The sequence below is a fragment of the Saccopteryx leptura genome, chromosome 2, assembly GCF_036850995.1.
Source record: "Saccopteryx leptura isolate mSacLep1 chromosome 2, mSacLep1_pri_phased_curated, whole genome shotgun sequence".
NCBI classification, from domain to species: Eukaryota; Metazoa; Chordata; class Mammalia; order Chiroptera; family Emballonuridae; genus Saccopteryx; species Saccopteryx leptura.
In genome coordinates, this window is record NC_089504.1 from 377,388,361 (window position 1) to 377,411,447 (window position 23,087).

General features: G+C 44.1%; 1 protein-coding gene across 1 annotated transcript in view; it reads left to right on the forward strand.

Annotated features, from left to right (window-relative positions):
* GLB1L3 (galactosidase beta 1 like 3) overlaps positions 1-22,857 on the forward strand; it is a 31,874-nt gene extending 9,017 nt beyond the window's left edge. The window contains exons 7-20 of the mRNA XM_066364608.1: positions 3,660-3,752; positions 5,128-5,209; positions 6,473-6,537; positions 12,451-12,535; positions 14,654-14,791; positions 15,293-15,463; positions 16,132-16,238; positions 17,079-17,219; positions 17,555-17,626; positions 18,132-18,210; positions 18,665-18,752; positions 19,665-19,776; positions 22,466-22,582; positions 22,725-22,857. Coding sequence (XP_066220705.1) covers positions 3,660-3,752; positions 5,128-5,209; positions 6,473-6,537; positions 12,451-12,535; positions 14,654-14,791; positions 15,293-15,463; positions 16,132-16,238; positions 17,079-17,219; positions 17,555-17,626; positions 18,132-18,210; positions 18,665-18,752; positions 19,665-19,776; positions 22,466-22,582; positions 22,725-22,790 — 1,416 coding nt within the window. The 3' untranslated portion in view covers positions 22,791-22,857. The remainder of the gene's footprint in view (positions 1-3,659; positions 3,753-5,127; positions 5,210-6,472; positions 6,538-12,450; positions 12,536-14,653; positions 14,792-15,292; positions 15,464-16,131; positions 16,239-17,078; positions 17,220-17,554; positions 17,627-18,131; positions 18,211-18,664; positions 18,753-19,664; positions 19,777-22,465; positions 22,583-22,724) is intronic.
* The last annotated feature ends 230 nt before the right edge of the window (positions 22,858-23,087 follow it).

Below are 23,087 nucleotides of genomic sequence, written 5' to 3' on the forward strand. Positions count from 1 at the left end.
TCTCTGTCTCTCTCTTCCCCTCCCGCAGCCAAGGCTCCATTGGAGCAAAGATGGCCCGGGCGCTGGGGATGGCTCCTTGGCCTCTGCCCCAGGTGCTAGAGTGGCTCTGGTCGCGGCAGAGCGTCGCCCCTGGTGGGCGTGCTGGGTGGATCCCGGTCAGGCGCATGCGGGAGTCTGTCTGACTGTCTCTCCCAGTTTCCAGCTTCAGAAAAATACAAAAAAAAAAAAAATTACAAAGGAGTTTATGGTAAATATGTCTCCCCTCCCACCCTATCCCAAAGCTATTCAGTTATCTTTGTAGCAGACAACCAATTTCATCAGACTTTTGTGCGTCTTTCTAGAAATTTTCTATACACACGGAAGCACGTGGTTTATACACACCCTGACACATATGCATGTGTGTATTATGCTTTTGCATACAAAAATATTCAGTTCTCACTGGACATATTTCTTTCATCATTTGAAAAAATATTTTTGAAACCTGCCATTCTAAGACTATACTTTTAGGGATCATTTCTATAGTTTGTTGAAACCTGCCATTCTTTTTAATGACTGCTAGCTATTTTATGATACAAGTATATCAAGACTCATTTAGCTAAGGCCCCTGTCAGGGGCATTCTATTTTGCAAGTTTATGTTATAATGAATAACTTGGTTCATGCATGTGATTTTTGCACCTGTGCCAGGGTATTTGTTGTTACTTGCATTCCAATTCTTTTTCATTTTATCAATGCAAAGAGCATAACATCATGCATTTTCCTGTCTTCATGGAGTGCCTGGATGTTACATGCTTGGCAAGAAACGCCTTTATTTTTCATAATGTCCACCTAGCGCTCATAGGCCAGTCTGTGACAGAAAAAGGGCATTATACCCTGCAGTTGGCAAGGCAGCAATTGTTTGATCACTGTGTTTGGTTTTTAAAAATATTACTCTCTTCCAAACAAGAGGAGACACGTGGTTATTATTTTATTTTATTATTATTATTATTATTATTATTATTTGTATTTTTCTGAAGCTGGAAACGGGGAGAGACAGTCAGACAGACTCCCGCATGTGCCCAACCGGGATCCACCCGGCACACCCACCAGGGGCGACGCTCTGCCCACCAGGGGGCGATGCTCTGCCCCTCCGGGGCATCGCTCTGCCGCGACCAGAGCCACTCTAGCGCCTGGGGCAGAGGCCAAGGAGCCATCCCCAGTGCCCGGGCCATCTTTGCTCCAATGGAGCCTTGGCTGCGGGAGGGGAAGAGAGGGACAGAGAGGAAGGAGAGGTGGGGGTGGAGAAGCAAATGGGCGCTTCTCCTATGTGCCCTGGCCGGGAATCGAACCTGGGTCCCCCGCACACCAGGCCGACGCTCTACCGCTGAGCCAACCGGCCAGGGCCGGTTATTATTTTAAAATAATGTTATTTAGGGAACAGCTCTTGATATAGCTTGAGATGGGATAAAACCTAGGATTATTAGGTAGATTAATAGCTTTGTATCTTAGACCCTCCTTCTGGGGGAAGAATATGATGCAGACCCAGCCCTTTATGAATAATTCTGAATTGTGCATTTGAGTTGCTCCTAGTAGGAAAATTATGAAGAAACAGGAGATTAGAAATGGACAGAAACAACACAGCTTTAGAGAGATGAGTAATGTTGAGAGGAAGAACTTGTCTTTAGGATTAAACTCTGGTCTGTTTGGTGAAGTCCAATTGCAAGAAAGGGCTAAAGCTGTGTGTTTCTGGTTTCATTTCTGCAATCAAGGTGGGACTCAGTGGCAGGAGTGAGAAATCTCTGACCCCCAGGACTAGAAAGACACTGAATGTTTGGACGGAGGTTCAGGAGTGAGTACAAATGCTACTTAGCTCTCATATTGGTTCAGCAAGCCAAGCAAATTTATAAACATCCATTGAAGTCATGAGGTGGGAAGTTCTAGAGGTGTTTTAAGAAACATCTTAAAGTAAGTGCAAATAACATGTATAGGGTGTATCATTAGTAAATTATTAGTATTTTAAGTCTTTCAACTTGATTGGTTATCTTCAATGTTTCAATTGTTATATTGTAATAATTTTTAGAGTACATTTACTGGAGACATTTATTCCTGTAGTCCTGTTTATTTCATAAAGTAACTGTGAGCTCTGCTACTGTGGGGTTTTTAGACATCACCCTTCAGGCTGGAAACAGATATTCTTCAATAATACAAGCATCAAGAATACAAGCTGATCTAAGTTCATCAGCTCAGAACACTCACGTTCATTCAACAAATCATTATGGAGCAGCTGCTCTATGCCAAGCACCGTGGAACAGCTAAGCTTCAGGGGCGAGAAGCACAGACGTGGTCCCTGCCCCATGGGGCTTAGAGCTCAACATGAGAGACATACAAGCATCTACCCCACGAGCGGTAACTGCTACATGCAGGAAGTGTAGACGAAAGGGAGGTTCAGAGCATGTTTTTCAGAAAAAGTAACCGTGACCTGAAGGGTAAGCAGGCGTTAGCCAGGCCAGGGGGCATGGTCAGGAGTCTCCAACATGGGTGAAGACCAGATGACAAGAAGCAGAATGAGGAATTTGAAGAACTAAAAGAAGCTCAGTCGCGTGTGAGGTGGGAGAGAGGCAGAGGTGAGGCTGTAGAGGAAACCGCCCCAAGCGTGCTCATCCTCCTCTGTTCCAGCTCGGGAGCTCATGTCCGGAAGGGACCACCTCACTTTAACATTAGCGTTTGCTCGGAGGCTGCAGAAGCCACGTGGGGAATGAAGCGATCAGACATTCACTGTCGAGGGCTCGCCCTGCTGTCCGTGTGGAGAGGCTTCCAGAAGCAGAGAGTGGACTTGAGCATGGAAAGACATTGAAAGATTTAAGTTTAACGTGAAAAGCATTATTACTTCAGCCCAACTAGTTCAATGAGGATGGCATAGGGGGTGTGATGACGTGGGAGCTTTTACCCCATGGTTTGAGGAGTGGGGTAAAAGTGAGACAGAGAAGTGTAGGTAACTGGCAACTTGCTTGAGAAGTAGGGCTCTTAAGAGGAGAGATCACTCCTGAAACTAATATAATTTTGAGTGCCAACCGTAATTGAAAAAAAAAAAAATTTAAAGTAGCCATAAAGATCTAAAAATAAAGGAGAGCGTGAGGGAATGGCGGAGGGATCAGTCCTGGAATGCTCTCTCTTTTTAGTAATTTTCCGGGAAGGTGCAAATCAGCCAGCTTGGAAAGCAAGGCTGAAAGTGCGGAAAAGAGAGGGAACGATGCAAAGAACCAGCTCCTGACCAGGTGGTGGGAGGCAGGGGTCTCCTCGCATGCGGAGTGGCACTACCCTACCACAGGAGGAGGGAGGGGGGACATCTCTTTCTTTGTTGGGTGGGAAAGTGGATAGGGTGGGTGTGGAAGCAGTTAGTTTGTAGGTATGAGCTCTCTGTAAGTTACTAATTAGTATGAGAAGCAGAGGAAACACCGCGGGGGTCATTACAGAGATGAGGGAAGGTAGGACTCCTGTAGCAGCTGAGGAACCTGGAGGTGACTCTGACTTATGGGACCAAGGACAGGAGAGTGCCTTCAGGTGAGGAAACAGCTTGGATCAAAGTGCCCCACACCAGGTGTGTTATCTTTAGCATTAGACCCAGAGCCTCCAGGTGTCGCCACCTGCAGCCTCACTGTCCCCCATTCTCTGCTTGTCTCAGTACCACCAGGGCGGCCCCATCATCGCAGTGCAGGTGGAGAACGAATATGGTGCATTTGCTGTGGATAAAGAGTACATGCCTTACCTCCAAAAGGTGAGAAACTCTTAGATTGTCTCTGTATGTCCAGGCTTTCTGCCTCAGTCTCTTGTACAGCACGCCTTTCTGAGTCGGCTGCAGGTTTCTGTGGGCTATGCGAATGTATGAGACCAAGTTCAATTTCTCTGTGAATCTACAGTATGGGGCGGGTGATTACGATGTACTTAAATAACATTATTCTGAGATAAAATATAATGTTAAAGGATTATTCCTTTTCATTGCTATCTCTATGACCCACAGTTCTCATGAAAGCTGGGTGTTGGTGCATAGTAAATTGATAAGGTTTCATGACCCTGAGTGGTGACGGCCATCCTCTGAGCTTTCTGACCTGGAGTATTCATAGCCTTTGCTCCTTCATGTGGGGGACGTCTCAGGTGAGGGAACAGCTGCAGTCCTGCCTGGTGTCCTTCTTGGTGGGTCAGGCTCCTCCCTGTCTCTGACTTCCCTTAGTCAGGAAGCCGATGAGTTCGCGTCCAAACTGGATCCGTTCCCCAGGCTGCTCGGCAGGTGGGAGGGTCCCACGTTAGTTAGCTCTGTCCACACAGAACCTCTGGGTGGGATGGCCTGGAAGGCCGTAAATGGGGACTTGCCTGCTGGGCAGGGGAGAGAGACCAGGTGCTGAGACAGGAGGCAGGGCAGAGTTCCACAGATGTCCTGTCCTGTCCTGAACCCGTGACTTCCGGAGCTGGATGGGTCTGTGGGGGAAGTACCCTTCCCTAACGTTTCTCAGTGGCATCATGTCAGACCCCCTCAAATCGATCTTATTCACTAGCATTATTTGCCCTTGATTTAAAAAATTTGCCACTCAATTCTGCTCCCAGTCCCAGATGAAGCTCAGTGAACATATGACACATAAGATAGGGTCCTCTTGTCCTTTGGTCATTTGTCTGCTTCTTATACCCTTAGTAAATATGGTTTTTAAATTAGATGTCCATCCTCACCAAAGCTGTGGCAGGCTTCCTTGCTTGCCCTGAGTGTCCGGGTTGGACCCAGGTTTCTGACGTTTCTCTCTGATCTCTCTTAGGGCCCCATAGCCTCACTCAGCCTCTCCCCTTCCAGCACAACGAGTTTCCCAAGTCTTCTTTCTCTTGGATTTAGATTCTCCCTCAGGTTGTTTCCTCATAAATCTAGCCTTGTGCTTGTTCCCTCGAAGCTATGACCTTGGGGAGGGGCGGTCAGAGCCCATACTCAGCAGCTTTGTGACCTCTGAGGAAAACGCCAGACTGGGACAGAGTTGTGGATGGCCAGGCCCCCATTCAGCCCTTTCTCTCTCATTCACACACTGTCCCTCTCACCTCGGTTGCATTTATTTTGCACTTTCCTTATTCTGAGAAAGAGAATTGTGGGTTCATTTTGTCCTGTTTTCCAACAGGCCCTGCTGAAGAGAGGGATTGTGGAGCTGCTCTTGACCTCCGACACGGAGAAAGACATGCCGAAAGGCCGCATAAAAGGAGGTACAGACTTAGACTAATTTTAAGGGAAAACTGAGGCTCTCATCCTCTAGTTTGGAACTGGGACAAGTGGCAGAAGGAACTGAGAATATCTCTTCTGGTTCTCCTCTCCACGTACATAGACGTGGGCCCTAGAGACTTGGTATTATTCTGAGAACTCAAGGTCAGAAGTGAAGCGTGCACGTGGCAACTCCACCCCTTTTCCTTGCTCTTGTTGTCTTTCAACCACAGAGCTGTAAGAGAGCCCTTCTGTCTGCAGTACATCTTTTCTTCTTTATTTTTTTTTTAAGCTGAATTTATTGGTGTGACATTGGTTCATGAAACCACAGGTTTCAAGTGTACATCTCAATAAAACGTCATCTGCATACTGTGTCGTGTGCCCATCACCCCCAGCAAAGTCTCTTTTTGTCCCCATTTTACCCCCCTCTGCCCACCTCCTCCTACCCCCATCCCTTCTTCCCTCTGGCTATTGCCACACTGTTGTCGTGTCTATGTGGTCTTTGTGATATAGATATATGTCACCTATACATATATATATATTTTTTTTTTTTTTCTTGATCACTTTTCCATCTTTCATGATTTTTCTGTGACTGAGAGTCTGGATTGGTGCTGGGCGTAGCTTAGAACGAAAGCCTTCTCCACCAACATCGACAAACCCATGGAGAAGCAGAAGATGGGTGTTGTGTGGTATCAGGCAGCCAGCCTCTGCAGCATCCCAGTCCCGGGGTCCTGTGGCCCGAGGCGCACTGTGCGCCTGAGGTGCATTGTAGCAGAACAATTCACAACAAAATTATAAGGAGATGACAGTGAGGGAAATGACCCCGGTAGGAGAAGTCAGATGATTCCAGCCAGGGGAATTTCTTTCAGGTGGTCCCTAGCCCCAGACTGGCTGCTTCTGCAGACTGCTGTCCTTTCCTTCCTTTTGGTGGCTTCTCCTCACATTATTAGGGTATGATGGAAAGTGTGGCAGACTTGGCATCAGGAAACCCGCATTCAAGTCCTAGGTCTAAGCAAGTTGTCTGACCTTGGCCTGTTCCATTTGGCTGCACAAAATATGGTTTGTTTTAACTGCCCTTCCTACCTAACATTGTCCTTGCAAATGTCTAATGACAGTCCTGTCTACGGTGCAACAGGGCATACAAGTGGTGTCTCATTATCCTTACTACTTACACAACTTCCTTTTGTGAGCAAGGTGTGGGCCTCTGTCTGTCCCCCGGTAGCACTTGTCACAGATCCTCACGTGACATCTCTCCCTTCTTTCTACAGTGCTGGCCACCATCAACTTGAACTCATTTTGGAAGGGCATTTTCACACACCTTTATAAAGTGCAGGTAAGGACGTCTCAGAGATGAAGTCTTAGCCCCTTCACCTGCCCTGACCACTGCCTTCCCACAACCTGTGCAACTGCTGTCCAGTGAGGATAGGAGGTTTGACAAAGAGACCACAGCTTTTTCCCTGGGGGACTCAGCTGGATTCCAAAGCAACTTGGGGAGATGATATCTTTTGTCCTGAGGAATGAGGAAGCAAGGCTTCTTCTGTCACCTCTATTAGTAGAGCACCTGAGGGAGATGACCAGGAGAAGGGTGATGGGGGTCATGTCAGGTAAATCAGAGGGAGACGACTTCTCTTTCCTCTGTGAAGACAGAGCTCAGACATGGCCATCTGTACTGCTGACAGAGGAGTCAGACCTTGCTGTGGTGGGGTCAGCCTTCTGTAGCCACGCTGTGTGGATTATGAGAATGAATGCCTGTACTGCACCTGAGTTCATTGAACAAACATGGGTGGATTAGCTCCTAGTTTCCTCCCAATGGGTGCCCCCGGTGATAGTACAAAGATGGACAGCCTGCGCCGACTGGGGCAATCTCCTCTCCCCACAGAACCAGATTGGGCTCTATAGACTGAATGTGATTATGGTTTCCTCTGCTTCACTCACTTTCCTGGGGTTCCTTCGAGTCTAGGATAACATCTAAAACCTGTGCCGTGTCCTGTGTGCCTGCCGCTGTCTTCGTCTCTGGCTTCCACCTGCTCTCCTCCCTCATGCAGGGTGGCTTTCTGCAAGTCCTGCAAAGCATGGAGCTTGTGCTTGGCCAGAGCCTTCCAGAGCACTCCCTCCATGCTTCCCTTCAGACATGCACACTCCTCCACAAGTTTTAATTAAAGAGCTGGTTAATCTTATTTTTTTTTACTCACCAATTTCTATAGTTTATGATCTTGTATAAAGAGACAGGACTCACCTTGGCTGGGTAGCTCAGTTGGTTAGAGCTGCGTCCTGGTACACTAAGGTTGTGGGTTTGATCTCCGGTCAGGACATGTACAAGAATCAGCCAACGAATGCATAAATAAGTGGAACAACAAATTGATGATTCTCTCTCTTGCTCTCTCTCTCTCTCTCTCTCTCTCTCTCTCTCTCTCTTCCTTTTTCTTTCATTTTAAAATCAGTAAGTAAAAATTAAAAAAAAAGAAAGGACTCTGCCAACGGTAGATTCACGTCTCTTTCTAGTTTAATGCCTTTAATAATTCTCTTTTGTGGTGTCTTTTCTGGTCACTTTTTAAAACAGCTTTCTTGAATTATAATTTACACACCATTAAATGCACCCACCATAAGTATATAATTCAACACATAGAGTTGTAAGACCATCACCACGATCTAAAAAGCATTCTCATGCTCATTTGCAGTTAATCCCCTCTCCCATCTCCAGCCCTACCCAACCACTGGTCTGCTTTCTATTCCTACACACTTGCCTTTTGTAGATATTTCTTTTAAATGGAATCATACAATGTCTAGCCTTTTGCACCTGCCTGGCTCCTTTCACGTGGCTTGATGGCTCTGAGGTTCACCCCGTCGCAGCACGAACGAGTGCTTCTTCCTTCTGAGCCTGAGTGCGTGTGTTGGCACACATTGAACGTTAGAGCCAAACCCAAAGCTCACGCAGCTTTTCTCATATGTCCTTCTTTTTTTATATGCTAATATGATTAATGTTGTTTGTGAATATTGACCCAGTCTTGCATTCCTAGGATGAATCTCACTCGATTGTGATGTATTCTAATTTTATATAGTGCTAGATGCACTTTGTCCATATTTTATTGACAATATTTACTTTCTTGTTTATGAGGAATACTGGCCTTCAGTTTTTGTTTTTTTCCCCCTGAAATGCCTTTTTTTTTTCAATTACAGTTGACATTCTATATTATTTTCAAGAGTACAGAATAGTGGTTAGGCATTTATATAATTTACAGAGTGACCCCTCAATAACTCTAGTTCCCTTTCTGCACCATGCATAGTCATTACAATATTATTGACTATATTCTCTATGCTGTATTTACATTTCTGTGACTATTTTGTAACTGCCAATTTGTACTTCTCTAGGCCTTCACTTTTTCACCTAGCCTCCTATCAGTTTGTTCTCTGTATCTATGAGTCTGTTTCAATTTTGTTTGTTTATTTTGTTCTTTAGATTCCACATATAAATGATATTGTATGGTGTTTATCTTTCTCTGTCTGGCTTATTTCACTTAGCATAATACCTTTAGGTCCAGCTATGAGGTTAAAATTGTAAGATTTCATTCTTTTTTATGACTGAGTAATATTTCATTTTAATATATGTACCACTGCTATTTTATCCACTTGTCTATCTTTTTAACTTTTAATTTTATTGATTTTGGAGGGAGAGGAAAAGAGGGAGGGAGGGAAAAAGAGAAAGAGAGAGAGAAATACATCAGTTTGTTGTTCCACTTATTGATACATTGATTGGTTGATTCTTATATATGCCCTGAGCAGGGATTAAATACATAACCTTGGTATATCAGGATGACTCTCTAACAAACTCAGCTACCTGGCCTGGGCCTCTATCCATTGTCTATTGATGGGCATTTGTGTTGCTTTCATTTTTGGCTATTGTAAATAATGCTGCAGTGAATATGGGGGTGCATATATTTCTCTGGGCCCCAGGTGTTCCCCTCCTCCTGCTTCTCTGTCCTGTTGGACATCCTTCTCAGAGGGGGCTTCTCATGGGACCCCAGGATTATGTTCCTTTCCTAACGCACTGTCCCCTTACCAGGCTGAGTGGAGACTGGGACCTTACTCTTGGATGGGAAAAACCTTGTGCACAGTTTCTTCCTGGGCACCATTCCCTGGGATGATTCTGCCGCCCTGAAATCTCCCATTTCCTCAGAGTCTGTCTGAGAACTCAGAATCACTGGGAGGGAGGGCCCCTTTTCATGAAGCCCCCTATCTATACTTTGTTGTAACAGCAGATGGTTGCCCTCCAGATGTTGGTGGAAGCCAATAAGCACCCTCTCTACTCCTCAGGCTGCTGGGAGTAGAAGGTGGGCTGTGAGGTGGTGACAACATGGCCTTGAGTCCAGGACCCCTGGGTGGGGCTAGGCTGTAGGGTGGCTGGATTGAAGGCTAAATCTGCCTGAAGCTTCTCCATCAGAGGCAAGCTCTTCAGCTTGACTTTAGGAAGGTGGCTTTTATTGGGCAGTGATTTCTTCACTCTGATCAGTCCCAGCTCTGCCTTGGGTGAGGGGACCTAGGGCAGGTGCAGGATGGTTCCCTTCTGCTGGTTTACTGGCTGGTGTCCCCTTTATGGCTGCCGCCTGCTCCCTAAACCACCGGGCCAGCTGGGCCACCAAGGTGGGCATCAAGCTGCCACATCGGTGATGGTCTCTGAGGGTCTTTCCTCCGTGTCCTCCAGGTGCCACTTGATCCACTGCCTGGCTCACAGTCCCAGTGTCCCTGCTCCCCTCCTGGTCTAGGCTGTGGTGGCCTCCCACCTCCGAGCCAGTACTGTGAATATTTTGTGCCAACCCCTTCTGGCCGGAAAACTTTCTGTTGAGAAATCAGCTGACAGCATTATGGGAGCTCCCTATTAGTTAACTGTCTTTCTCTTGCTGCTTTTAAGGTTTTCTGTTTGTCTTCAACATTGGCCATTTTATCTATGATGTGTCTTGGTGTGGGACTCTTTGGGTGGGACTTATTTGGGACTCTCTGTGCTTGTGTGTGTTCTTCCACCAGATAAGGGAAGTTTTCAGTCATTATTTCTTCAAATATGAGTCCTTTATTCTCTCTCTTCTCCTGGTACTCCTCTGATGCAGATGTTGTTATGTTTAATGTTATCCCAGATGCTCCTTGAACCATCCTCACTTTTTAAAATTCTCTTTTCTTTTTGCTTCTCTGATTGGGTGTCTTCTGCTACCTTGTCTCCCAAATCACTAATTCGATCCTCTAATTTATTTAATCTACTGTTGATTCCTTCTAGTATATGCTTCATTTTATATATTGTTTACTTCATTTTTATTTTTTTATGGTTTTTATGTTTTTTTTAATGCCTACTATTTCTTTGTTGAAGATCTCGCTGAGTTCATTCATTAGTCCCCTAAGTTTCTTGTGCATTCTTATAACCATTGTTTTGAACTCTGTATCTGGTAAATTGCTTGCCTCCATTTTATTTAGTTTCTTTTCTAGAGATCTCTCCTGTTCTTTTACTTGGGGCTTTCTTTTTCTTTCAATTTTGGCAGCCTCTCTGTGTTGGTTTCTGTGTATTGGGTAGATCTGCTGTGTCTCTCAGTCTTGCTGTGTCTCCTAGTATTAGGTGTCCTATAAGACCCAATGGTGCAGTGTTCTTAAATACCAGGAGTGTCTCTTGTGTGGATTACGTCATTGAATCTTGTTTGCTATTGGTCCGTCATTGGTGGGGTTGGCCCTTTGGCTGTCTGACTATGAAGACTGACCCTTACCACAGTGTATGAACTGCTGTGTGGGGCTGACCCCAAGAAATAGAATTTGCCCCAGTAGTGTCTGGTGCCATTTGTGGAGCTAATTGGTTTGTGCTCTAACATGGTCTGAAGACAGCCAGCAGGTGTGTTGGTACTAGGGCTTCTTGGGAGGAACTTCAATGCAGATCAATGTCAGAAATTTCCCGTGACCAACCCTGTGCTCCCTGATTGGAGCTACAAAGATATCCATCATTGAGAGTTGCCTGTGCTGGGCCTGGTTGCATGTGGAGGGAACAAAGTGGCATACTGATTTATCTGCCACCAGTACCAGGCCTGAGGCAGCTCAGCAAAAGGCCCAAGGCATACTGAGATTTGTTGCCACCTGTCAATAGCCCACTAGGCTCACTCACTATAAGAGCCTTGGGTAGTATGTGAGGCAGTTTTTTGAGTCACCAGGTAGGGGTAAGCGGTGTTCACCAGGTAAATACAGATTCAAACTTGGCACCATGCTGGGTCTGAGACCACTCAGCAAAGTCTTAGGGTACATCAAGGCCACCACCTCATGCCTGGGGTCTGGGGACCGTTGCAGTGGGGTAGGATCTTAAGGAGTCATCAGGGTAGATCCAGTAGGGTTCCTCAGGCTACAGTAGATTAAGATTTGGCCACGTGAATGAGATTTTGTGCACTGTTTTTTTAGGAGAGAGCCTGGGCTTCTAGCAGACTTCTATCTCACTTGGGCCGTCAGAATCCCCACTGACTATCACAACCAGATGTAATGTGGGCCCCTCTTCCTGGCACTGCTGCTCTGGGCTGGAGAGCCCAGTGTAGGATTGAGACCCCTCACTCTTCAGGGTGGACTTTTGCAGCTGAGATATTTCTCCAGATTCTCAGCCTCCACACGTGGATGTGACGCCACCCCTTCTTGCACCTCTGCCCCTCAGGCTCAATGAGATTTCTTCTGTATATTCTTAGTTATAAGACTTTTATTCAGCCAGTCTTCAGATGGTTCTCTAGGTTGATTTTCTATAATTTAGTTGTAATTTTGATGTAGTCCAAGGAGGAGGGGAGTATAACTTCCACCTACTCTGCCACTTGGGATCCCTTCAAATTATATACTTAAAAGACAATGTAATTTAATGGCTGATAGTTTGGCTCACACCTGGATTTGAGTTGTGTCTCTGACTTTACCAGCAGTATAACCTTTGAGCCTCAGTTTCTGCGTAAGGAATAGGTCTTTGTGCATCCAAAGCTGAGTCTCTCAATACCAGCTTCACATACGACAAGGTGGGAATTATAGATGGTGTTATCCAGGTAGAGCAGGGAGGCACTGAAAGCCGGGAGAGTCTGGCAATCATGACTGTTTAGAGGCATAAAGAAACCAAAGGTGTAATGGATGAGGAGGACTGAGGCTGACTTGGAAAAAAGTGAAAGACACACGTTACTCTAACTCTCATCTGTTGTATTCAGTTGTTCTGATTTCCCCCCCTTTTTTGTCAGACTTAGTATCTTATTTGGTTTGTTTCTAGAGAAATAAGCCCATTATGATTATGGAATACTGGGTCGGCTGGTTCGACACCTGGGGAGATATACACAAGGTTAAAAATGCTAACGGTAAGTGTTTCTCCGCATTTGAACCAAGTAGGGACGGCCCTGAGTCATGGATCGTTCACACATTTCTCCACTACTTAATCAGCTCAGTGACCACGACTACTACCTACAGGGATGTGGCGAGGCCTGATGGCGAACTGGTGACTAAAAATTACCTGGCTCCTGCCCCCAGGGAGCTTGTCCTTTAGTGGAGCTGACAGATAATTAAGGAGTGACAACAATATGTGACAAGTGCTTTGAAGCAAAGAGGGTGCAGTGACAAAAAAGACAGCTGCAGACCCACAGAGGTGGGGGTCATGGTGGCTGCAGAGGGGGACATCTCTGAAGAAGGGGATGCATTTGCTAAAATTGTTAATCATCTCTGGAAATTGCCCAGGCCATTGCTGTGCCATTGTCAGATGTGTGGTAGGAATTATCAGGAGAAGACAGGCAATAATGGTTGACAGAGTAGAACCTGGCTCCAAAGAGATCAGGATATCAATCCCAGCCCTGCAGCCCTAGCTGCGTGACCCAAAGCAGCTTTCCTTCACTTCCAAACCTTAGTGTCCTCATTCAAGAATGGGGATTATCATGTCACTTACCTCATAGGGTTGCTGTGAAGATTAAATATGGCAGTCCGTGTAAACCACTCGGATCAGTGCCTAGCAGAAGTTGTTAATGAAAGTATTTAGCTATCACTATTAGGAAAGCAAACTCACTTGTACCCAAAGTAAAGAGAACTTTTGAAAAGCACTGAGCAACTGAGAAAAGTCTGCTTTGGCCTGAAAAGTAGAACCCTGCCACCTCCACCATCAAACATTTTTCTGATCACTCATCTGTCAGGCACTGTGTTTCTTACATATATTTTCTCAACAGTCCTATGACATGGTTAGTAGGAATTTGGACCTTCATATAACAAATAAGGAAGAAGAAGCTTAGAGGAAAAGAAATAAGCCACCCAAGGTCATCCAAACAGTAAAGAACACAGCCAGGATCAAATCCCACATCTAACTTTTAACCACTTTGCTTTCCATTATGACTAGTGGAAAGATGATGATCATACCTGTTAAATCATAGAAGCAAAACCAGAATTTCTGTGGCTTAAAATTGAGAACAGCCCATGTGGACTATTGCAGAGGTTCTAAACCAGTGTTCCCAGAGATATTACGCTCAAAGGTAGCAATGAGGGTATAATAATTTATTTGTACAACTTCAAAAACCATAATGAATATTAGGTATATAAGTGACATAAGGGTTCTTAGGTTATTATTTAACATATAGAGTTCAATTATGTTCATAATATGAGAAACATAATTTTTTAAAAAAGGCTCTAGGAAACCAGATGTGGTTGCCTAGAGGAGTTCTGGCCCATCCCACCTGTTTTCTGGTTAGAACCTTAGCAGAGGTTGAAGGACAAAACAATTAAGTTGATTGCGGGGTGGGATTGAGAAAAAGATTTCACCAGTGACTTTTGTCTTCTCTTCACTTCTTTTTAGTGAGTTAAATATTTATTTTTTTGACAATAAATATTATTTTATAGTAGTTTCAGGTGTGCAGCATTGTGGTTAGACATCTGTAATTTACAGTGTGATCCTCCTGATAAGCCTGGTACCCATCTGACCCCACACATAGTTATTACAACATTATCGACTATATTCCTTATGATGTACTTTATATCCCTATGACTATTTTATAACCGCAAATTTATACTTCTTAAACCCTTTGCCTTTTTCACTCAGTCTGCCAACACCCCTCCCATCTGGCGACCATCAGTCTGTGCTCTGTAACTATGAGTTTGTTTCTGTTTGGTTTGTGCATTAATTTTCTTCTTTAGATTCCACATATTAGTGAGATCATATGGTATTTATCTTTCTCTGTCTGACTTATTTCACTTAACACAATACCCTCTAGGTCAGTTCATGTTGTTGCAAATGGTATGGTTTCATCTTTTTTTTATGGCCAAGTAACATTCTATGTATATGTGTACTACATGTTCTTTATTCAGTTGTCCATTGATGGACACTTAGGTTGCTTCCATGTCTTGACTATGGTAAATAATGCTGCAATGAACATAGATTGCATGTATCTTTTCAAATTAGTGGTTTTTAATTTTGTCTACTTTCTTATATTTCTCCTCTGCAGATGTTGAAAAAACTGTCTCTGAATTTATTAAATTTGAGATCTCCTTCAACGTATACATGTTCCATGGTGGAACCAACTTTGGTTTCATAAATGGGGCCACAGATTTTGGGATACACAAGGGTGTTGTCACGAGCTATGGCAAGTGTTCACTGGTTTGGTCACCTTCCAGCAGAGGTGGTGCTGGAGCTGAACAGAGGAGGTGCTAAACCATTCTGGCATCACCAGGCTCTTGACTTATGATCTTTGCTGAGCTTTGAGGATTTTCCAATTTTTCTTTCCTCTGTGATGTTGGTAATGCCCCCAATACAGTAGATGTGGATGCCTGTGACCCTAAAGTCTGCTTCCCTCATCACGTACATTGACCCCTTGAGTCAACTTTCCAAGGGAGACAGACTACACATGGTGATTGCTAGAAGGGCATTCACAAATGATCATACAAGTGATAGATGGGCACAGCTGGGCAATTCAGATTGAGGAATGGAGAAAGTATCCATTAGAAAGTGAAACAGAGGATGAACCCAATGTCATGGCATCCTCAGATCCCCAGGGAATGTTCCTGAATTGGCCTTAGTCCCTCACACCCTAGTGAGGGATAGACCTGGCCAGGGTGGGAAAGATGAGCCTTCTGTCCCCCTCTAGTGGTTCTGGCCAGTCTCATGCTCTCAGTGCTGAAGCGGGGCCTGTGCTGGGGGCCTGGCTGGCCGGTGACAGTGCTGTGCTATCTTGCAGACTATGATGCTGTGCTCACAGAGGCCGGGGACTACACAGAAAAATATTTCAAGCTGCGAAAACTCTTTGAATCTGTCTTAGGTACTCATCAATCCTTTTAACTGCAGGGTGGGCACTCCTTATGAATTGGAAGGGTGAGGAAATGCCCTGTGGGCATAAACTTAATGATGTGATTCAGAGCAAGGGTAACAAGTTCAAATCCTGATTTCCCATGTGAAAGCTGTGTGGTTTTGCAAGAGTGTTTTAAAGCCCTTTAAGCCTCAATTTCTTCCCCAAAACATGAAGAAAATGATACTTATCTCCTATAATGTTTATGAAAATTAAGTTACTATTCATTAAAACTCTTAAAATGGTATATAATATAATACCTGTATATATAATAACAAAGCTTATTCTACTTACTTTTATTTAAATAAAGTTAATCACCTACTGTGTGCTAGAAAGTAGGTAAGCAATGACATTAACAAAATGTATAAGGCAGAGTCCTTGTTCCCTAAGAGCCTTGCGTCAGTATGACCAACACTGCCCCCTTCAGGGCTCTCTCTGTCAACTGTCTGCATACAGAATCGTTTGGATTTAGCTCTTGTCAGTTTTTATCACTCTTGGAGAAGTATAACCATGTACAAGAATAGGACCAATTTCTCTTGCTGGCTCTGGGACAGGAGAGTTCATGAATAGAGATGGGGAGGCTTGGGGAAGGCAGTAGTTACTCCAGGCACTTCTTACCCTGTGGTCTATTTTCATTGCAGCATCTCCCCTGCTCCCCTTACCTGTGCTCACTCCCAAGGCCGTGTATCCTTCTATGAGTCCGTCCCTTTACTTGCCACTGTGGGATGTCCTGCAGTACTTAAATGAGGTGAGTACTACCTGGGCACTGAAACAGGGGGAGAAGGCCTTAGGTCACAGAATAGAGCTTTTTCAAGAGCTTTTATTGCAGGTGCAAAAACAGATTCTCTGCCTTTTGTCCCAGTTTAGAACTATAGGGTAAGATCCACAAGCTCCTTCTTAGTGGACTGTGAAGTGGCTTGAACTTGGAGAATTGAATGGGGGTGGGCAGAGAGGCAGGATTTTAGAGGGTCCTGTTGCCCAACTCAGATAAACCCATCTAGTGAATGCTCTTCTGGAGGACTGTGTGATCTGTATGGCAAAGGCTATTGAGCTAAGAACACGTGAAACTGAGTTTCTGACTCTACCTCACCATCCATGAGGGCAAATCACTGAACCTTGACAGGTCCCTGCTCTCCATTTAAAATTAGACTACCTGTCCTAGTTTGAAGAAAAGATGGACATTGTTTGAAAAATGTCAGCCCTTGAATTCATATTGAATTTACCTTTTCTATCACCATTTTAGATGAAAAGAATTGCCTGACACGTTGTGGATGCTACACAGATGTTTGTTTAGTGTGTAATTCTTGACTCAACTTCAGTTATGTTAGAACACAACTTATTTACTCTGTTAGTTCTCATGATTGCAGTTTTCCCTCTACCATGCCACCCCCTAAGTTTTCTGGCCAGTGAAGGTGTCAAGCAGCAGGCATCATCACATAGCATCAGTTTAGTATTTTTCATCCATAGAACCCTTGGGGATCATTCGGAGGTATAACAAAAAAAAACACACAAAAAAAGGCAGGTCATAGGAAGAAGGATCCTGACTTCTCATCACGCTGGTGTGGTTTCTGCCATGTCTCTCTTCCAGCCTGTCATAACTGATCAGCCAGTCAACATGGAGAATCTTCCCATAAACAATGGAAGTGGTCAGTCCTATGGATTTGTCCTTTATGAGACTTACATCTGCTCTGGAGGTCTGCTCAATGCTAAGGTTCACGATATAGCACAGGTAGGGGTCAGCAGGCTGTCTGTGGAGGTAAGCAGAACAGTTAGCTCAGCTCTGCTCTTGGGGAGGGTAGTCAGTCACTGGTCAACTTTACTGTTTGATAGTATTTTTGGGCACCTACTATGTGTGAGGCATTGGGAATACAAAATCAAACCAAAAAGGCTTGCTTTCTGCTTTATCACAACCCAAGTCTGTTGGGGCCTCCCTATCAGCTTCTAGCCATCAGTGAGCACCATGGTCAGTCCCTTCCTTTATAATAATCTCCTGCCTAAACTAGAGCCTCTCTTCTCCCTTTCTTCAGTGGGCCTACCAGTCTGACACCAGCTCTTTCTTTACAGGTGTTTTTGAATGAGACGCTTATAGGAATTCTGGGTTATGGTTATGAGAACGTGAATGTTTCTATAGATGAGGTATGTAATTCAAGAATCTAGATGCTGCCCTAGACCTCCAACTCAAATAAATGCAAACACAACCTGTTCTGACATAGACTGTCTCTTCTCTCTACCACGGCCCTTTGGCATTACTTCTCACATAGGGTCCCGGCGGGAAGTGTTTGTCTAGAGCAATAAGCATTACTGCACCTCCCAGGCTCAGATTCATCAGGTCCAGATCAGATATATGTGATCATCAGTGTGAATGGAATTTTCCCATTGAGCCCCAAGTCAACTGTCAGCTACTGGTTGGGTCTCTATCAAAGGCACAGATGAGTCTCTCTGCTTTTCCTAAGGCAGACCAGTGGAAGAAAGGAGAGACTCCTATTCCTATTCCTTAAGAGAGGGCGGACCACTGAGCTCCGGAGCTCCCTTGTCTCCCATTTGCTTGTCTTTCTATCTGGGACTCAGAGGAAAGAATGGATTCTAGGGTAAAAACTCTCTGCAACTGTGTCATTTCCGTGAACTGGTCTATCCCAAACAGGAATGTCAACTCCTAAGGATCCTGGTAGAGAATCAAGGACGAGTAAATTTTTCATGGAAAATTCAAGGCGAGCGAAAAGGTGGGCTCTAGGCCTGAGAAACAGGTTGTAATCTCTCTTCGTGGTTACTAGGACCCTGAGACGGGGGCTATATTGGAGCTGGGAGGAAAAAATAAGCCACTTAGGCAGTGGGAGACCTAGGTTCTAGGACCAAAGATACAAACTCCTCTCTTGTTTGTTGGCCTGCCTCCTTCCTTCTCCAGTGTTGGAAAGTAGAACAGTTATATCAGGTGCTGGCTTGACTTAGAACAGGGCTCAGGCTCCCTTTGGGAATTTCAGGAAGCATCCTGATATTAAGTGGGGAACTTCCTCGATAGTATGAGAACATACAAGAAACCTTCAGTCATAGCCAGTCAGACAGTTTGCCCTCATGGCTGAACCTTGTCACAGGTGTATGCAGTTGGCACTTGTTTGTCTCAGACACTGAGAATATCCGGTGCCTAACCGTATTCTCTTCCCTGCCTCCCGTCTGCAGGATTAATTGGATCTGTTACCATCGATGACATTCCCCTGGAGGGCTTCACTATCTACTCTGTGGACATGAAAGTGAGCTTCTTTGAGAGGTGTGTTCCCACTTACTCTCAGTAGACACTGGGAAGGAGCAGAGAACTACAGGATTTCAAACTCTTCACTTTGCAGATTCAGAGAACTGAAGTGATTTACTCAGGACTACACTTCAGAATCAAGACTGGAATCCTAGAACCGGTCTTCTGGTTCTAGTTAAAAAAATTTTTTTTCCCCCATTGATTTGAGAAGGGGGTGGGAAAGGGAAAAAGAGAGAGAAGAATCAACTCATGTTCCATTTAATTGTGCACTAATTGATTGCTTCTCACATGTGGCCGAACCTGGGATCAAACCTGTGATCTTGGGCCTGGATGATGCTCTACTCACTAAACCACCCTGCCAGGGCTCCTAGTTCTAATTTTTTTTTTTTTTTTTTTTTTTTTTTTTTTAGTGAGTGAGAGAGAGAGAGAGAGAGAAGGGACAGGCATGGACAGACAGGAAGGGAGATGAGAAGCATCAGTTCTTCCTTGTGGCACCTTAGTTGTTCATTGATTGCTTTCTCATGTGTGCCTTGACTGGGCGCTCCAGCAGAGTAAGAAACCCCTTGCTCAAGCCAGCAACCTTGGGCTTTAAACTTTTGACCTTTGAACTCAAGCCAGCAACCATAGGGTCATATCTATGATCCCACGCTTAAGCCAGCGACCCAGCACTCAAGCTGATGAGGCTGCGTTCAAGCCAGCAACCTTGGAGTTTCGAATCTGGGTCCCCAGCATCCCAGACCAATGCTCTATCCACTGCATCACTGCCTGGTCAGGGTCCTGGTTCTAATTGTAATGCTTCTAGTCCCACTAGAATATGATATGTCCCACTGAGACAGAATCTTAGTCTCTGGATGGGAAATCTGGGGTCAATATTGGGACTAGAATTAGGAAAGGGCTTTCCTCTCCCTCAAAGCTTGGCCCTTTTCCCAGGCTCCGCTCTGCCACCTGGAGGCCTGTCCCAGCTAGCTACCTGGGCCCTGCCTTCTACCTCAGTACCTTGAAGGCTGGCTCTTCTCCTAAGGACACCTTCCTGAGACTACTGGTAAGTGAGTGCCCACTTCTGCTCTGGTATCTCAAACACCTATTCTTTCTTTTCTTTTTTTTTAATTTTAAAATTTATTTTTGCTTGTTTGTTTTTCTTTTGTTACAACTATTTTTTTTTTTTTTTTTTACTTAAAAGAGTCTTGAAGCAAAGACTGAGTGTTTCTGGGAAAACTACTTCCCTTTCTTCCTCACTTCCAACCAAACCTTCCAATATCTCTCAATCTTTCCAATAATGTATTATTGTTCAAAAATTTGCCCAAGGGGTGGGGGGTTAGGGGTTGAGTGAAAAAGGTGAAGGGATTAAAAAGCTCAAATTGGTAATTACAGAATAGTCATGGGGATGTAAAGTACAACAGAGGGACTATAGGCTATAATACTGTGATAACTATGTACAGAGCCAGGTGGGCATTGGAAATATCAGAGGGAAACACTTGTAAAGTATTATATATGATTGTCTAACCACTATGCTGTACACCCAAAACCAATACAGGATAACATTGAATGTAAACTGCAATTGAAGAAAAACCCTACCTCTTGGGGGAACTTTTGAAATTTCACTAAAACTTGTCTCTTATAAACCACTTTCCTTGTAATTTCCAAATATTGTTTCTCATAGTGTAACATCTGATCATCTTCTGATCCATATTAAAATTTTTAGTGATGAAAAAATTAATACATCAAAGCACAATGAAAAAACTCAGATAACAGCATGCAGTGGACAAATGGTAGAAGTTCTCCCAAACTCACCCACATTCTCATCACTATTTCTCTGAGCTAAGAACTGCCAGTATTGTGATTTCATGTATCCCTTTGCCAAAATGGACAGTTACTTCTTGCATTCCATCAATTATAATCTGCAAATTACTGTTCTTTGGGGAGGGTGTTAATTTTTACCTCATGTATCTTTTTATGTATAAACACACATAGATAACATTAAATATACAAAAGATAAATGTAGTGTTCAATAAATTATCACCAAGTGTCTGGTTAGGTCAGTTGGTTAGAGCATTGTCCCGATACACAGATGTTCCCAGTTTGATCCCCAGTCAGGGCACATACAGAAATAGAATGATGTTTCTGTTTTTTTCTCTCTCTCTTTTCCTCTTTCAGAAATCAATAAATAAAAAATATAAGAAATATAAAAATGATCCCAAAGTGAACACCAAATAATTATCATTGAGTTAAAAAAATATTGTCAACAGCCCTCCCAATGATTGCCTCCTTTTCTCCCTAAAATAAAACCATTATCTTCTAACATTCTAATTCAGTGTTTCCTCTTTTCTTTTTCTTCTTTTCCAAGTGAGAAGAGGGGAGATAGAGAGACAGACTCCCGCATGTGCTCCGACTGGGATCCACCCAGCGACCCTTGTCTGGGGCCAATGCTCTGCCCATCTGGAGCCATGCTCACAGCTGAGCTATTTTTAGCACCTGAGGCGAAGGCTCCATGGAGCTATCCTCAGTGCCTGGGACCGATGTGTTTAAATCAATCGAGCCATGACTGTGGGAGGAGAAGAAAGAGAGAGAGAGAGAAGGGGAGGAGGAGGGTGGAGAAGCAGATGGTCACTTCTCCTGTGTGCTCTGACCAGGAATCGAACCTGGGACATCTACATGCCAGGCTGACACTCGATCACTGAGCCAACTGGCCAGGGCCTCCTCTTTTGACTTCTTATAAATTGAAGTCATGCATGTCATCTTTTTTTATATGCTTCTTTTGTTCAACATTGTTTGTAGATTCAACCACTTAGTGATGTTTATTTTCATAGCTGTATAGAATTCCATTTTATAAGCATACCATATTTTATTTAACCATTCTACTGTTGATAGCCATTTGTATTATTCCAAGTATTTGGCTCTTATAAATAATAAGCCTACTTTTCTGGTTATATTCATGACTGAGATATCTTTGTTGGGTTTTGTCACCAAAACCCAACAAATGCGATCACAAATTATTTGGGAAGTAGAATTTGTGTAAGACTGGTGTTATTTAAAAAGTATTTGGTAAATTTCATTAGGACCAACATTTTCTTTGTGGGACAGTTTGTTAGTATGAATTAAATTTCTTCAAGATTAAAGTACTCTTCAGATTGTCTGTTTCTATAAAAATTAGTTTAGATAAAAAATATTTTTAAGGATTTTTTTCATTTTATATAAATTTTCAATTATATTGTCTTTTTTTTTTTTTTGTATTTTTCTGAAGCTGGAAACGGGGAGAGACAGTCAGACAGACTCCCGCATGTGCCCGACCGGGATCCACCCGGCATGCCCACCAGGGGCAACGCTCTGCCCACCAGGGGCGATGCTCTGCCCCTCCGGGGCGTCGCTCTGCCGCGACCAGAGCCACTCTAGCGCCTGGGGCAGAGGCCAAGGAGCCATCCCCAGCCCCCGGGCCATCTTTGCTCCAATGGAGCCTTGGCTGTGGGAGGGGAAGAGAGAGACAGAGAGGAAGGGGGGGTGGAGAAGCAAATGGGCGCTTCTCCTATGTGCCCTGGCTGGGAATCGAACCCGGGTCCCCTGCACGCCAGGCCGACGCTCTACCGCTGAACCAACTGGCCAGGGCCTATATTGTCTTTAAGTTGTAGTAACATTTCTTTCTTCTTGATAAGTCTTGCTTTCACTCCTCAAGTGCCTTAGATTTCACATTGCCAGTGTAAATATGTTCCCATGTCTCAAGCCTCCATCCCTTCCAGGACTGGAATTATGGATTTGTGTTCATCAATGGACATAACCTTGGACGATATTGGTATATCGGACCACAGGAAACACTTTACATTCCTGGTGCCTGGCTTCATCCAGGAGACAATGAGGTGAGTCACCGCCATCCTGCCTTCATGTCTCATAAATGTTCAGATCTGCCTCTGTCACCCAGAATGCACATTGCAGTGTCTTTCTCATCCTGTATTGAATAAGCTTACCCTTTCTTACTGTTAGCCTTTCTTTTCTTCCTAGATCATCCTGTTTGAAAGAAGCAAGAGTGGTTCATACATGCAAACTACAAATGTACCGATGCTTTAAGACTGTGCTATAACATATAATATTTTGTGGATTGTTGGAATTCACCTACAAGCAGTTTCTCAAGAGGAAGATTTATGCCTAGAATATGAAACACACTTTTGTCTGCGATAGCAAATATGTGAAAATAACGTTCAATAAAGAAATTTTATTATGCATATTGTAGTATACCCACATGATACCTATTTTGGGGCTTTAAAATGTCTTCAAATCTTCAGTGACTGATTTATCTAGTTAAAGCTTAATCCTCAGTAGGTTCTTGTTCTCTAATTAAATGTGCCTTTCGGCAGATATGAATAA